This window comes from Nothobranchius furzeri, chromosome 7 (assembly GCF_043380555.1).
Source record: "Nothobranchius furzeri strain GRZ-AD chromosome 7, NfurGRZ-RIMD1, whole genome shotgun sequence".
Classification (NCBI taxonomy): Eukaryota; Metazoa; Chordata; class Actinopteri; order Cyprinodontiformes; family Nothobranchiidae; genus Nothobranchius; species Nothobranchius furzeri.
The window spans coordinates 1,855,371-1,872,971 of record NC_091747.1 but is presented as its reverse complement, the minus strand read 5'-3'; the positions used below and the strand labels follow the sequence as shown (position 1 = coordinate 1,872,971).

The following is a 17,601-nucleotide window of genomic DNA, read 5'->3' as shown; positions in this document are numbered from 1 at the left end:
CAGCCTTTCTCAAATCGGGGTACGCGTACCCCTGGGGGTACGTAAAGAAACTCCAGGGGGTACGTGAGAAAATGCACATTCATTTAAAAAAATAGTATCCATGGAAAATCTTTAAAAAATATTTATTTAACAAATACTTTCCTAAAATGTTTATTAATTGAGTAAAAGTTCATAAAACGTGTTTTATATTCAGTAGAAATAGGCTAAATTCATTACCCAAAATCCCAGAGTCCCCCCCCCCCCCCCCCATTTTAAGATGGTTTACTCCAACCTGTCATATAACGCCTGGCATCATCAGTCACTCACTTGGATCAGCGATGGACGCGTGGCTGAAGCGCAGCAGCAATTCTTTGGAAAACATGGAGGGACAAGTGGCCAAGAAGGCCAAACCAGAGCCGGCAAAATTCCGGCTGTATCTTGAAGATTATGTTTTATTTGGATTTACTTCCACGAGTTGCAACCCAAAAACTTCAATGCTCACGTGGGCAATGACAGCTTGACCTGGAGGGGTGTGATTGGGAGGAACGGCCCACCTGATCAGAACTCGAGCGGTGTTTTGTTATTGGACTTCTGTGCAAGCCGCAGTTTGGCCATAACGAACACCATGTTCGAACATAAGGATGCCCACCGGTACACTTGGTACCAGGGCAGCCTAGGTCACAGGTCGATGATAGATTTTGTAGTCGTATCATCTGACCTGCGGCCGTATGTTTTGGACACCCGAGTGAAGAGAGGGGCGGAGCTGTCAACTGATCACCACCTGGTGGTGAGTTGGATCAGATGGCAAGGGAACATGCCGCGTAGACCTGGCAGACCCAAACGCATAGTGAGGGTCTGCTGGGAACGCCTGGCAGAAGAACCTGTCAAGACGGTCTTCAACTCCCACCTCCGGCAGAGCTTTGACCACGTCCCGAGAGCAGTGGGGGACATTGAGTCCGAGTGGGCCTTGTTCCACTCTGCGATTGTCGAGGCGGCTGTTGCTAGCTGTGGTCGTAAGGTGGCCGGTGCCAGTCGTGGTGGCAACCCCCGTACCCGCTGGTGGACACCAGAGGTTCGGGGAGCCGTCAGGCTGAAGAAGGAGGCCTACAGGGCGTGGCTGGTCTGTGGGTCTCCGGAGGCAGCAGACAGGTACCGGATAGCCAAGCGGGGTGCAGCAGTGGCAGTTGCCGAGGCAAAATCTCGGGCGTGGGAGGAGTTTGGTGAGGCCATGGAGAAAGACTATCGATCGGCTCCAAAGAGGTTCTGGCAAACTGTCCGGCGCCTCAGGAGAGGAAGGCAGCAACTCGCTCACACTGTTTACAGTGGGGATGGGGAGCTGCTGACGTCAACTGAGGCTATAGTCGGACGGTGGAAGGAATACTTTGAGGAGCTCCTCAATCCCACCAATGCGCATTCCGAGGAGGAACCAGAGCTGGGAGGCCTGGGGATGGACTGTCCGATCTCGGGGGCAGAAGTTGCTGAGGTAGTCAAACAACTACACAGCGGCGGAGCCCCGGGGGCGGATGAGGTTCGTCCTGGGTATCTCAAGGCTATGGATGTTGTAGGGCTGTCATGGTTGACACGTCTCTACAACATTGCGTGGTCATCGGGGGCAGTTCCTAGGGAGTGGCAGACCGGGGTGGTGGTCCCCATCTTTAAGAAGGGTGACCTGAGGGTGTGTTCCAACTATAGGGGGATCACACTCCTCAGCCTCCCTGGAAAGGTCTACGCCAAGGTACTGGAGAGGAGGGTCCGATCGATAGTTGAATCTCAGATAGAGGAGGAGCAATGTGGTTTTCGTCCTGGCCGTGGAACTGTGGACCAGCTCTATACCCTTGCAAGGGTGATGGAGGGGGCATGGGAGTTTGCCCAACCAATCCACATGTGCTTTGTGGATTTGGAGAAGGCTTATGACCGTGTCCCCAGGGGCACCCTGTGGGGGACGCTCCAGGAGTATGGGGTGGGTGGCTTTCTGTTAAGGGCCATTCAGTCCCTTTACCAGAGGAGCGTGAGTTTGGTCCGCATAGCCGGTAGTAAGTCGGACCTGTTCCCAGTGAGGGTTGGACTCCGCCAGGGCTGCCCTTTGTCACCGGTTCTGTTCATCACTTTTATGGACAGAATTTCTAGACGCAGCCGTGGTGTGGAGTGTGTCGAGTTTGGTGGCAGGAGAATCTCGTCTCTGCTTTTTGCGGATGATGTGGTCCTCCTAGCTTCATCCAGCTCTGACCTTCAGCTCTTGCTGGGTAGGTTCGCAGCCGAATGTGAAGCGGCTGGGATGAGGATCAGCACCTCCAAATCTGAGACCATGGTTCTCGACCGGAAAAGGGTGGCTTGCCACCTCCGGGTCGGGGGAGAGGTCCTACCTCAAGTGGAGGAGTTTAAGTATCTCGGGGTCTTGTTCACGAGTGAGGGTAGGAGGGATCGGGAGATCGACAGGCGGATTGGTTCGGCGTCTGCAGTGATGCGGACGCTGAGCCGATCTGTCGTGGGGAAGAGGGAGCTGAGCCAGAAAGCCAGGCTCTCGATTTACCGGTCGATCTACGTCCCAATCCTCACCTATGGTCATGAGCTTTGGGTAATGACCGAAAGAACGAGATCGCGGATACAAGCGGCCGAAATGAGTTTCCTCCGTAGGGTGGCCGGGCTCAGCCTTAGAGATAGGGTGAGGAGCTCGGACATTCGGGAGGGACTCGGAGTAGAACCGCTGCTCCTCCGGATCGAAAGGAGCCAGTTGAGGTGGTTTGGGCATCTGGTCAGGATGCCTCCTGGACGCCTCCCCGGGGAGGTGTTTCGGGCATGTCCTGCCGGCAGAAGGCCCCCGGGTCGACCCAGGACACGTTGGAGAAGTTACATCTCCAATCTGGTCCGGGAACGCCTTGGGGTCCTGCCGGAGGAGCTGGTGGACAAGGCCGGGGAGAGGACGGCCTGGAGCTCCCTAGTTGGGATGCTGCCCCCGCGACCCGGACCCGGATAAGCGGAGGAAGACGACGACGACGACGACGACGAGTTGCAACCCACCCAAGGCACTGTGTTTTTTCTGTGGGGAGAAATTAGCTAACAGTAGCATTAAGCCAGCACATCTGCAGCGCCATCTTACGACAAAACATGGATGTCATGTTGGTAAGCCACCGGATTTTTTTAAGAGGAAACTGTCTGAATTCAGATCATCTCAAGACACGATGCGGAAGGCCTCCACAACATCAGCCAAAGCCCTGGAGGCGTCTTATGCAGTGGCTTTGCTCGTAGCTAAAGCCAAGAAGCCATTCACCATCGCTGAAGACCTCCTCCTTCCCGCGGCTGTAGTGCTGGCTGAGACGATGCTGGACAAACGCGCAGCAGAGACATTAAAGACCGTGCCTTTGTCAAACGACACTATTTGCCGCAGAATCGAGAAAATGGGGACAGACATTGTCGAGCAAGTTGTGGGAAAACTTAGCGACTCCTTTTCACTCCAGCTGGATGAGTCCACAGATGTCAGTGGAAATGCACAACTTGTTGCTTTTGTGAGGTACGTTGATACTGATGACATTTATGAGCACATACTATTCTGCAAAAGCTTGGAAGGGAAAACAACAGGAGAGGACATATTTAATGTTGTCAATGGCGCTTTCTGTGAATATGGTTTGAGCTGGAAGTCCTGCAGCAGCATCTGTACAGACGCGGCAGCATCAATGACGGGCCGCGCGAAAGGGCTGATAGCGCGCATTAAAAAAGAAAACCCCGACGTGATGTGGACTCACTGTGTCATACACAGGGAAGCATTGGCATCCAAGAAAATGAGCCCTGTGTTACATGACGTTTTGAACAGCAGCATCAAAGTGATCAACTTCATTAAGTCAAGGCCACTTAATGCGCGCCTGTTTTCCCGCCTCTGTGAAAATATGGGAGCTGAACACACACAACTGCTGCTGCACACAGAAGTGCGCTGGCTCTCTCGAGGGAAAATACTCAACCGGCTGTTGGAATTAAGATCCGAAGTGCACGCCTTTCTGACTGAGCACAGATCTCCCCATGCCACCTTGTTCCAGGACACAGATTGGCTTGCAAAGCTGTGTTATCTGGCAGATATATTCAGCAAACTGAACGAACTGAATACATCTCTGCAGGGCAAGAACTCCAGCATTTTAAACCTGTATGACAAGGTGGGTGGCTTCCTGAAGAAAGCAGAACTGTGGAGGAGGGCCTGTGCACAGGAGGATTTCACCTGCTTTCCTCAGCTGGATGATTTTCTCTCTAGTGAGGATGTGGACAGAGCACAGGTCAAGTTGATCATCGTGGAACATTTGACCAAGTTGATTCAGGATTTTCATTCCTATTTTCCTGACATGGAGGAGAAATCTGCACAGCTGGATTGGGTGAGAAACCCATTTCTCTTGTCTGAAGCGAACCGAAGAAAGCTCCCTAGCTGTCACCTATCAGGAAAAACTCTTGGAAGTGTCATCTGACCGTGGCCTCCAGATGAAATTTTCCATGTGCACTCTTTCACAGTTTTGGGTGTATGTGAAGCAGGAGCACCATGACATGGGACAGAAAGCTTTGGAGCAGCTACTACCCTTTGCCTCCACTTATTTATGTGAGGCCTCCTTCTCTGCAATGACACTGATCAAGACAAAGCAGAGAAGCAGACTGTGTCTAGAAAAGTGCTTGATCACAGCAGTTGCCTCCCTGCCACCAAGGATGAAAAAGATCATCAGTGAAGCACAAGCCCAAGTGTCTCACTAAAAGGTCTGTAATAACACTCCGTTCAGTGCAGTAATGTTAAGATTTCAGTATTATTTTGATTTTAAAAAATATATTTTGAGATTTAAATGTGTTTTTAGCAATTATTGTTTTTATTTAAAATTAAGTTAATGATTTTTTTTAGAGAACAGATATACTATGATCCCAAAAGAGGACACTTTATGTTGATGTTTTTTTATGTGCACAAATCTTTAATTATAATTAGCTTAATCATTTCTTTGGCCTGTATTTGATTTTTTTTTTTAATATTTCTAGTTATATATATATATATATATATATATATATATATATATATATATATATATATATATATATATATATATATATTTTTTTTTTCAAATAGTTCAAGAGAGACTACTCAAAATTTGCAGTGTTTTGCACATTAATGGATTGTTCAATGGGTAATCTAACCTTTGGGACATGTTTTGACCCCCTATAGGAATGTGCGATCATCATGAAACGTTCAGATCACTTACAACTCAATAGATTCTACCTTCTTGTAACGTTTCAGCCTGATTGGAGCTTGTTTTCACACAAATGGACCGAGAATGATCTGAAATTGTGCTTCGTGCAACATGATTCTGGGTGCCATTTACAAACCATAAGTGCTAATGACTCCATTCCTTTTTGTGGTTGTAGGGGCTGTTGATTGGAGTACACTAAAACAAACCTGATCTCTCTAGGACATTCAGAAGCCAAGTTATAAGCCTACAAATGTGTAACTGGACTACTTCTTTAAAGTGACACCAGGCCCAGTGACCTTTGGGACATGGTTTGACCCCCTATAGGAATGTGCGATCATCATGAAATGTTCAGATCACTTACAACTCAATAGATTCTACCTTCCTGTAAGGTTTCAGCCTGATTGGACCTTGTTTTCACACAAATGAACCCAGAATGATGTGAAATTGTGCTTCGTGCAACATAATTCTGGGTGCCAATTACAAACCATAAGTGCTAATGACTCCATTCCTTTTTGTGGTTGTAGGGGCTGTTGATTGGAGTACACTAAAACAAACCTGATCTCTCTAGGACATTCAGAAGCCAAGTTGTAAGCCCACAAATGTGTAACTGGACTACTTATTTAAATTGACACCAGATCCGGTGACCTTTGGGACATGGTTTGACCCCCTATAGGAATGTGCGATCATCATGAAACGTTCAGATCACTTACAACTCAATAGATTCTACCTTCTTGTAACGTTTCAGCCTGATTGGACCTTGTTTTCACACAAATGGACCCAGAATGATGTGAAATTGTGCTTCGTGCAACATAATTCTGGGTGCCATTTAAAAACCATAAGTGCTAATGACTCTATTCCTTTTTGTGGTTGTAGGGGCTGTTGATTGGAGTACACTAAAACAAACCTGATCTCTCTAGGACATTCAGAAGCCAAGTTATCAGCCCACAAATGTGTAACTGGACTACTTCTTTAAATTGACACCAGATCCGGTGACCTTTGGGACATGGTTTGACCCCCTATAGGAATGTGCGATCATCATGAAACGTTCAGATCACTTACAACTCAATAGATTCTACCTTCCTGTAACGTTTCAGCCTGATTGGACCTTGTTTTCACACAAATGAACCCAGAATGATGTGAAATTGTGCTTCATGCAACATAATTCTGGGTGCCATTTAAAAACCATAAGTGCTAATGACTCCATTCGTTTTGGGGAAATGGGGGCTGTTAATTGGAGTACTCTGAAACAAATCTGACCTCTCTAGGACATTCAGAAGCCAAGTTATAAGCCCACAAATGTGTAACTGGACTACTTCTTTAAATTGACACCAGATCCGGTTACCTTTGGGACATGGTTTGACCCCCTATAGGAATGTGCGATCATCATGAAACGTTCAGATCACTTACAACTCAATAGATTCTACCTTCCTGTAACGTTTCAGCCTGATTGGACCTTGTTTTCACACAAATGAACCCAGAATGATGTGAAATTGTGCTTCATGCAACATAATTCTGGGTGCCATTTACAAACCATAAGTGCTAATGACTCCATTCCTTTTTGGGGTAATGGGGGCTGTTAATTGGAGTACTCTGAAACAAACCTGACCTCTCTAGGACATTCAGAAGCCAAGTTATAAGCCCACAAATATGTAACTGGACTACTTCTTGAAAGTGACACCAGGCCCGGTGACCTTTGGGACATGGTTTGACCCCCTATAGGAATGTGCGATCATCATGAAACGTTCAGATCACTTACAACTCAATAGATTCTACCTTCCTGTAATGTTTCAGCCTGATTGGACCTTGTTTTCACACAAATGAACCCAGAATGATGTGAAATTGTGCTTCGTGCAACATAATTCTGGGTGCCATTTACAAACCATGAGTGCTAATGACTCCATTCCATTTTGTGGTTGTAGGGGCTGTTGATTGGAGTACACCAAAACAAACCTGACCTCTCTAGGACATTCAGAAGCCAAGTTATAAGCCCACAAATGTGTAACTGGACTACTTCTTTAAATTGACACCAGATCCGGTGACCTTTGGGACATGGTTTGACCCCCTATAGGAATGTGCGATCATCATGAAACGTTCAGATTACTTACAACTCAATAGATTCTACCTTCCTGTAATGTTTCAGCCTGATTGGACCTTGTTTTCACACAAATGGACCCAGAATGATGTGAAATTGTGCTTTGTGCAACATAATTCTGGGTGCGATTTACAAACCATAAGTGCTAATGACTCCATTCCTTTTTGTGGTTGTAGGGGCTGTTGGTTGGAGTACACTGAAACAAACCTGATCTCTCTAGGACATTCAGAAGCCAAGTTATAAGCCCACAAATGTGTAACTTGACTACTTCTTTAAATTGACACCAGATCCGGTGACCTTTGGGACATGGTTTGACCCCCTTAGGAAAGTGCTATCATCATGAAACGTTCAGATCACTTACAACTCATTAGATTCTACCTTCCTGTAACGTTTCAGCCTGATTGGACCTTGTTTTCACACAAATGAACCCAGAATGATGTGAAATTGTGCTTCGTGCAACATGATTCTGGGTGCCATTTACAAACCATAAGTGCTAATGACTCCATTCCTTTTTGTGGTTGTAGGGGCTGTTGATTGGAGTATACTAAAACAAACCTGATCTCTCTAGGACATTTAGAAGCCAAGTTATAAGCCCACAAATGTGTAACTGGACTACTTCTTTAAATTGACACCAGATCCGGTGACCTTTGGGACATGGTTTGACCCCCTATAGGAATGTGCGATCATCATGAAACGTTCAGATCACTTACAACTCAATAGATTCTACCTTCTTGTAACGTCTCAGCCTGATTGGACCTTGTTTACACACAAATGGACCCAGAATGATGTGAAATTGTGCTTCGTGCAACATAATTCTGGGTGCCATTTAAAAACCATAAGTGCTAATGACTCTATTCCTTTTTGTGGTTGTAGGGGCTGTTTATTGGAGTACACTAAAACAAACCTTATCTCTCTAGGATATTCAGAAGCCAAGTTATAAGCCCACAAATGTGTAACTGGACTACTTCTTTAAAGTGACACCAGGCCCGGTGACCTTTGGGACATGGTTTGACCCCCTATAGGAATGTGCGATCATCATGAAACGTTCATATCACTTACAACTCAATAGATTCTACCTTCCTGTAACGTTTCAGCCTGATTGGACCTTGTTTTCACACAAATGAACCCAGAATGATGTGAAATTGTGCTTCATGCAACATAATTCTGGGTGCCATTTAAAAACCATAAGTGCTAATGACTCCATTCCTTTTTGGGGTAATGGGGGCTGTTAATTGGAGTACTCTGAAACAAACCTGACCTCTCTAGGATATTCAGAAGCCAAGTTATAAGCCCACAAATATGTAACTGGACTACTTCTTTAAAGTGACACCAGGCCCGGTGACCTTTGGGACATGTTTTGACCCCCTATAGGAATGTGCGATCATCATGAAACGTTCAGATCACTTACAACTCAGTAGATTCTACCTTCTTGTAACGTTTCAGCAGGATTGGAGCTTGTTTTCACACAAATGGACCGAGAATGATCTGAAATTGTGCTTCGTGCAACATGATTCTGGGTGCCATTTACAAACCATAAGTGCTAATGACTCCATTCCTTTTTGTGGTTGTAGGGGCTGTTGATTGGAGTACACTAAAACAAACCTGATCTCTCTAGGACATTCAGAAGCCAAGTTATAAGCCCACAAATGTGTAACTGGACTACTTATTTAAATTGACACCAGATCCGGTGACCTTTGGGACATGGTTTGACCCCCTATAGGAATGTGCGATCATCATGAAACGTTCAGATCACTTACAAGTCAATAGATTCTACCTTCTTGTAACGTTTCAGCCTGATTGGACCTTGTTTTCACACAAATGGACCCAGAATGATGTGAAATTGTGCTTCGTGCAACATAATTCTGGGTGCCATTTAAAAACCATAAGTGCTAATGACTCTATTCCTTTTTGTGGTTGTAGGTGCTGTTGATTGGAGTACACTAAAACAAACCTGATCTCTCTAGGACATTCAGAAGCCAAGTTATCAGCCCACAAATGTGTAACTGGACTACTTCTTTAAATTGACACCAGATCCGGTGACCTTTGGGACATGGTTTGACCCCCTATAGGAATGTGCGATCATCATGAAACGTTCAGATCACTTACAACTCAATAGATTCTACCTTCCTGTAACGTTTCAGCCTGATTGCACCTTGTTTTCACACAAATGAACCCAGAATGATGTGAAATTGTGCTTCGTGCAACATAATTCTGGGTGCCATTTAAAAACCATAAGTGCTAATGACTCCATTCGTTTTGGGGTAATGGGGGCTGTTAATTGGAGTACTCTGAAACAAATCTGACCTCTCTAGGACATTCAGAAGCCAAGTTATAAGCCCACAAATATGTAACTGGACTACTTCTTGAAAGTGACACCAGGCCCGGTGACCTTTGGGACATGGTTTGACCCCCTATAGGAATGTGCGATCATCATGAAACATTCAGATCACTTACAACTCAATAGATTCTACCTTCCTGTAACGTTTCAGCCTGATTGGACCTTGTTTTCACACAAATGAACCCAGAATGATGTGAAATTGTGCTTCGTGCAACATAATTCTGGGTGCTATTTACAAACCATAAGTGCTAATGACTCTATTCCTTTTTGTGGTTGTAGGGGCTGTTTATTGGAGTACACTAAAACAAACCTGATCTCTCTAGGATATTCAGAAGCCAAGTTATAAGCCCACAAATGTGTAACTGGACTACTTCTTTAAAGTGACACCAGGCCTGGTGACCTTTGGGACATGGTTTGACCCCCTATAGGAATGTGCGATCATCATGAAACGTTCAGATCACTTACAACTCAATAGATTCTACCTTCCTGTAACATTTCAGCCTGATTGGACCTTGTTTTCACACAAATGAACCCAGAATGATGTGAAATTGTGCTTCGTGCAACATGATTCTGGGTGCCATTTACAAACCATAAGTGCTAATGACTCCATTCCTTTTTGTGGTTGTAGGGGCTGTTGATTGGAGTATACTAAAACAAACCTGATCTCTCTAGGACATTTAGAAGCCAAGTTATAAGCCCACAAATGTGTAACTGAACTACTTCTTTAAATTGACACCAGATCCGGTGACCTTTGGGACATGGTTTTACCCCCTATAGGAATGTGCGATCATCATGAAACGTTCAGATCACTTACAACTCAATAGATTCTACCTTCTTGTAACGTTTCAGCCTGATTGGACCTTGTTTACACACAAATGGACCCAGAATGATGTGAAATTGTGCTTCGTGCAACATAATTCTGGGTGCCATTTAAAAACCATAAGTGCTAATGACTCTATTCCTTTTTGTGGTTGTAGGGGCTGTTTATTGGAGTACACTAAAACAAACCTGATCTCTCTAGGATATTCAGAAGCCAAGTTATAAGCCCACAAATGTGTAACTGGACTACTTCTTTAAAGTGACACCAGGCCCGGTGACCTTTGGGACATGGTTTGACCCCCTACAGGAATGTGCGATCATCATGAAACATTCAGATCACTTACAACTCAATAGATTCTACCTTCCTGTAACGTTTCAGCCTGATTGGACCTTGTTTTCACACAAATGAACCCAGAATGATGTGAAATTGTGCTTCATGCAACATAATTCTGGGTGCCATTTACAAACCATAAGTGCTAATGACTCCATCCCTTTTTGTGGTTGTAGGGGCTGTTGATTGGAGTACACTAAAACAAACCTGATCTCTCTAGGACATTCAGAAGCCAAGTTATAAGCCCACAAATGTGTAACTGGACTACTTCTTTAAATTGACACCAGATCCGGTGACCTTTGGGACATGTTTTGACCCCCTATAGGAATGTGCGATCATCATGAAACGTTCAGATCACTTACAACTCAATAGATTCTACCTTCCTGTAACATTTCAGCCTGATTGGACCTTGTTTTCACACAAATGAACCCAGAATGATGTGAAATTGTGCTTCGTGCAACATGATTCTGGGTGCCATTTACAAACATAAGTGCTAATGACTCCATCCCTTTTTGTGGTTGTAGGGGCTGTTGATTGGAGTATACTAAAACAAACCTGATCTCTCTAGGACATTTAGAAGCCAAGTTATAAGCCCACAAATGTGTAACTGGACTACTTCTTTAAATTGACACCAGATCCGGTGACCTTTGGGACATGGTTTGACCCCCTATAGGAATGTGCGATCATCATGAAACGTTCAGATCACTTACAACTCAATAGATTCTACCTTCTTGTAACGTTTCAGCCTGATTGGACCTTGTTTACACACAAATGGACCCAGAATGATGTGAAATTGTGCTTCGTGCAACATAATTCTGGGTGCCATTTAAAAACCATAAGTGCTAATGACTCTATTCCTTTTTGTGGTTGTAGGGGCTGTTTATTGGAGTACACTAAAACAAACCTGATCTCTCTAGGATATTCAGAAGTCAAGTTATAAGCCCACAAATGTGTAACTGGACTAATTCTTTAAAGTGACACCAGGCCCGGTGACCTTTGGGACATGGTTTGACCCCCTATAGGAATGTGCGATCATCATGAAACATTCAGATCACTTACAACTCAATAGATTCTACCTTCCTGTAACGTTTCAGCCTGATTGGACCTTGTTTTCACACAAATGAACCCAGAATGATGTGAAATTGTGCTTCATGCAACATAATTCTGGGTGCCATTTAAAAACCATAAGTGTTAATGACTCCATTCCTTTTTGGGGTAATGGGGGCTGTTAATTGGAGTACTCTGAAACAAACCTGACCTCTCTAGGACATTCAGAAGCCAAGTTATAAGCCCACAAATATGTAACTGGACTACTTCTTTAAAGTGACACCAGGCCCGGTGACCTTTGGGACATGTTTTGACCCCCTATAGGAATGTGCGATCATCATGAAACGTTCAGATCACTTACAACTCAATAGATTCTACCTTCTTGTAACGTTTCAGCCTGATTGGAGCTTGTTTTCACACAAATGGACCGAGAATGATGTGAAATTGTGCTTCGTGCAACATGATTCTGGGTGCCATTTACAAACCATAAGTGCTAATGACTCCATCCCTTTTTGTGGTTGTAGGGGCTGTTGATTGGAGTACACTAAAACAAACCTGATCTCTCTAGGACATTCAGAAGCCAAGTTATAAGCCCACAAATGTGTAACTGGACTACTTCTTTAAATTGACACCAGATCCGGTGACCTTTGGGACATGGTTTGACCCCCTATAGGAATGTGCGATCATCATGAAACGTTCAGATCACTTACAACTCAATAGATTCTACCTTCTTGTAACGTTTCAGCCTGATTGGACCTTGTTTTCACACAAATGGACCCAGAATGATGTGAAATTGTGCTTAGTGCAACATAATTCTGGGTGCCATTTAAAAACCATAAGTGCTAATGACTCCATTCCTTTTTGGGGTAATGGGGGCTGTTAATTGGAGTACTCTGAAACAAACCTGACCTCTCTAGGACATTCAGAAGCCAAGTTTTAAGCCCACAAATATGTAACTGGACTACTTCTTGAAAGTGACACCAGGCCCGGTGACCTTTGGGACATGGTTTGACCCCCTATAGGAATGTGCGATCATCATGAAACGTTCAGATCACTTACAACTCAATAGATTCTACCTTCTTGTAACGTTTCAGCCTGATTGGAGCTTGTTTTCACACAAATGGATCTAGAAAGGATTGAAATTGTGCTTCGTGCAACATGATTCTGGGTGCCATTTACAAACCATGAGTGCTAATGACTCCATTCCTTTTTGTGGTTGTAGGGGCTGTTGATTGGAGTACACTAAAACAAACCTGACCTCTCTAGGACATTCAGAAGCCAAGTTTTAAGCCCACAAAGGTGTAACTGCACTACTTCTTTAAAGTGACACCAGGCCCGGTAACCTTTGGGACATGGTTTGACCCCCTATAGGAATGTGCGATCATCATGAAACGTTCAGATCACTTACAACTCAATAGATTCTACCTTCTTGTAACGTTTCAGCCTGATTGGACCTTGTTTTCACACAAATGGACCCAGAATGATGTGAAATTGTGCTTCGTGCAACATAATTCTGGGTGCCATTTAAAAACCATAAGTGCTAATGACTCCATTCCTTTTTGTGGTTGTAGGGGCTGTTGATTGGAGTACACTAAAACAAACCTAATATCTCTAGGACATTCAGAAGCCAAGTTATAAGCCGACAAATGTGTAACTGGACCACTTCTTTAAATTGACACCAGATCCGGTGACCTTTGGGACATGGTTTGACCCCCTTAGGAAAGTGCTATCATCATGAAACGTTCAGATCACTTACAACTCAATAGATTCTACCTTCCTGTAATGTTTCAGCCTGATTGGACCTTGTTTTCACACAAATGAACCCAGAATGATGTGAAATTGTGCTTCGTGCAACATAATTCTGGGTGCCATTTACAAACCATGAGTGCTAATGACTCCATTCCTTTTTGTGGTTGTAGGGGCTGTTGATTGGAGTACACTAAAACAAACCTGACCTCTCTAGGACATTCAGAAGCCAAGTTTTAAGCCCACAAATGTGTAACTGGACTACTTCTTTGAAGTGACACCAGGCCCGGTGACCTTTGGGACATGGTTTGACCCCTTATAGGAATGTGCGATCATCATGAAACGTTCAGATCACTTACAACTCATTAGATTCTACCTTCCTGTAACATTTCAGCCTGATTGGACCTTGTTTTCACACAAATGAACCCAGAATGATGTGAAATTGTGCTTCGTGCAACATAATTCTGGGTGCCATTTCAAAAACCATAAGTGCTAATGACTCCATTCCTTTTTGGGGTAATGGGGACTGTTAATTGGAGTACTCTAAATTAAACCTGACCTCTCTAGGATATTCAGAAGCCAAGTTATAAGCCCACAAAGGTGTAACTGCACTACTTCTTTAAAGTGACACCAGGCCCGGTGACCTTTGGGACATGGTTTGACCCCCTATAGGAATGTGCGATCATCATGAAACGTTCAGATCACTTACAACTCAATAGATTCTACCTTCTTGTAACGTTTCAGCCTGATTGGACCTTGTTTTCACACAAATGGACCCAGAATGATGTGAAATTGTGCTTCGTGCAACATAATTCTGGGTGCCATTTACAAACCATAAGTGCTAATGACTCCATTCCTTTTTGTGGTTGTAGGGGCTGTTGATTGGAGTACACTAAAACAAACCTAATATCTCTAGGACATTCAGAAGCCAAGTTATAAGCCGACAAATGTGTAACTGGACCACTTCTTTAAATTGACACCAGATCCGGTGACCTTTGGGACATGGATTGACCCCCTTAGGAAAGTGCTATCATCATGAAACATTCAGATCACTTACAACTCAATAGATTCTACCTTCCTGTAATGTGTCAGCCTGATTGGACCTTGTTTTCACACAAATGAACCCAGAATGATGTGAAATTGTGCTTCGTGCAACATAATTCTGGGTGCCATTTACAAACCATGAGTGCTAATGACTCCATTCCTTTTTGTGGTTGTAGGGGCTGTTGATTGGAGTACACTAAAACAAACCTGACCTCTCTAGGACATTCAGAATCCAAGTTTTAAGCCCACAAATGTGTAACTGGACTGCTTCTTTAAAGTGACACCAGGCCCGGTGACCTTTGGGACCTGGTTTGACCCCTTATAGGAATGTGCGATCATCATGAAACGTTCAGATCACTTACAACTCATTAGATTCTACCTTCCTGTAACATTTCAGCCTGATTGGACCTTGTTTTCACACAAATGAACCCAGAATGATGTGAAATTGTGCTTCGTGCAACATAATTCTGGGTGCCATTTAAAAACCATAAGTGCTAATGACTCCATTCCTTTTTTGGTTGTAGGGGCTGTTGATTGGAGTACACTAAAACAAACCTGATCTCTCTAGGACATTCAGAAGCCAAAATATAAGCCCACAAAGGTGTAAATGCACTACTTCTTTAAAGTGACACCAGGCCCGGTGACCTTTGGGACATGGTTTGACCCCCTATAGGAATGTGCGATCATTATGAAACGTTCAGATCCCTTACAACTCAATAGATTCTACCTTCTTGTAACGTTTCAGCCTGATTGGACCTTGTTTTCACACAAATGGACCCAGAATGATGTGAAATTGTGCTTCGTGCAACATAATTCTGGGTGCCATTTACAAACCATAAGTGCTAATGACTCCATTCCTTTTTGTGGTTGTAGGGGCTGTTGATTGGAGTACACTAAATTAAACCTGACCTCTCTAGGATATTCAGAAGCCAAGTTATAAGCCCACATTGGTGTAACCGCACTACTTCTTTAAAGTGACACCAGGCCCGGTGACCTTTGGGACCTGGTTTGACCCCTTATAGGAATGTGCGATCATCATGAAACGTTCAGATCACTTACAACTCAATAGATTCTACCTTCCTGTAACATTTCAGCCTGATTGGACCTTGTTTTCACACAAATGAACCCAGAATGATGTGAAATTGTGCTTCGTGCAACATAATTCTGGGTGCCATTTAAAAACCATAAGTGCTAATGACTCCATTCCTTTTTTGGTTGTAGGGGCTGTTGATTGGAGTACACTAAAACAAACCTGATCTCTCTAGGACATTCAGAAGCCAAGTTATAAGCCCACAAAGGTGTAAATGCACTACTTCTTTAAAGTGACACCAGGCCCGGTGACCTTTGGGACATTGTTTGACCCCCTATAGGAATGTGCGATCATTATGAAACGTTCAGATCACTTACAACTCAATAGATTCTACCTTCTTGTAACGTTTCAGCCTGATTGGACCTTGTTTTCACACAAATGGACCCAGAATGATGTGAAATTGTGCTTCGTGCAACATAATTCTGGGTGCCATTTACAAACCATAAGTGCTAATGACTCCATTCCTTTTTGTGGTTGTAGGGGCTGTTGATTGGAGTACACTAAATTAAACCTGACCTCTCTAGGATATTCAGAAGCCAAGTTATAAGCCCACATTGGTGTAACTGCACTACTTCTTTAAAGTGACACCAGGCCCGGTGACCTTTGGGACATGGTTTGACCTGCTATAGGAATTTGCGATCATCATGAAACGTTCAGATCACTTACAACTCAATAGATTCTACCTTCCTGTAACATTTCAGCCTGATTGGACCTTGTTTTCACACAAATGAACCCAGAATGATGTGAAATTGTGCTTCGTGCAACATAATTCTGGGTGCCATTTAAAAACCATAAGTGCTAATGACTCCATTCCTTTTTTGGTTGTAGGGGATGTTGATTGGAGTACACTAAAACAAACCTGATCTCTCTAGGACATTCAGAAGCCAAGTTATAAGCCCACAAAGGTGTAACTGCACTACTTCTTTAAAGTGACACCAGGCCCGGTGACCTTTGGGACATGGTTTGACCCCCTATAGGAATGTGCGATCGTTATGAAACGTTCAGATCACTTACAACTCAATAGATTCTACCTTCTTGTAACGTTTCAGCCTGATTGGACCTTGTTTTCACACAAATGGACCCAGAATGATGTGAAATTGTGCTTCGTGCAACATAATTCTGGGTGCCATTTACAAACCATAAGTGCTAATGACTCCATTCCTTTTTGTGGTTGTAGCGGCTGTTGATTGGAGTACACTAAAACAAACCTGATATCTCTAGGACATTCAGAAGCCAAGTTATAAGCCGACAAGTGTGTAATTGGACCACTTCTTTAAATTGACACCAGATCCGGTGACCTTTTGGACATTGTTTGACCCCCTTAGGAAAGTGCTATCATCATGAAACGTTCAGATCACTTACAACTCAATAGATTCTACCTTCCTGTAACGTTTCAGCCTGATTGGACCTTGTTTTCACAGAAATGAACCCAGAATGATGTGAAATTGTGCTTCGTGCAACATAATTCTGGGTGCCATTTGAAACCCATAAGTGCTAATGACTCCATTCCTTTTTGGGGTAATGGGGGCTGTTAATTGAAGTACACTAAATTAAACCTGACCTCTCTAGGATATTCAGAAGCCAAGTTATAAGCCCACAAAGGTGTAACTGCACTACTTCTTTAAAGTGACACCAGGCCCGGTGACCTTTGGGACATGGTTTGACCTGCTATAGGATTTTGCGATCATCATGAAACGTTCAGATCGCTTACAACTCAATAGATTCTACCTTCTTGTAACGTTTCAGCCTGATTGGACCTTGTTTTCACACAAATGGACCCAGAATGTTGTGAAATTGTGCTTCGTGCAACATAATTCTGGGTGCCATTTAAAAACCATGAGTGCTAATGACTTCATTCCTTTTTTGGGTAATGGGGGCTGTTGATTGGAGTACACTAAAACAAACCTGATC

General features: G+C 43.8%; 1 protein-coding gene across 1 annotated transcript; it reads left to right on the top strand.

The window, feature by feature from the left end:
- Nucleotides 1-3,158: 3,158 nt before the first annotated feature.
- LOC129160438 (SCAN domain-containing protein 3-like) lies at nt 3,159-4,701 on the top strand. The gene is made up of 2 exons (XM_070552869.1): nt 3,159-4,334; nt 4,438-4,701. The coding sequence occupies exons 1-2, from the start codon at nt 3,159-3,161 to the stop codon at nt 4,699-4,701; spliced, it is 1,440 nt and encodes a 479-aa protein (XP_070408970.1).
- Nucleotides 4,702-17,601: the final 12,900 nt, after the last annotated feature.

Coding starts and splice junctions, on each gene's coding strand:
- LOC129160438 (XM_070552869.1), top strand. CDS start 3,159: ATGCGGAAGGCCTCCACAACATCAGCCAAAGCCCTGGAGGCGTCTTAT. Junction 4,335..4,437: donor AATCTGCACAGCTGGATTGG/GTGAGAAACCCA, acceptor CGTGGCCTCCAG/ATGAAATTTTCCATGTGCAC.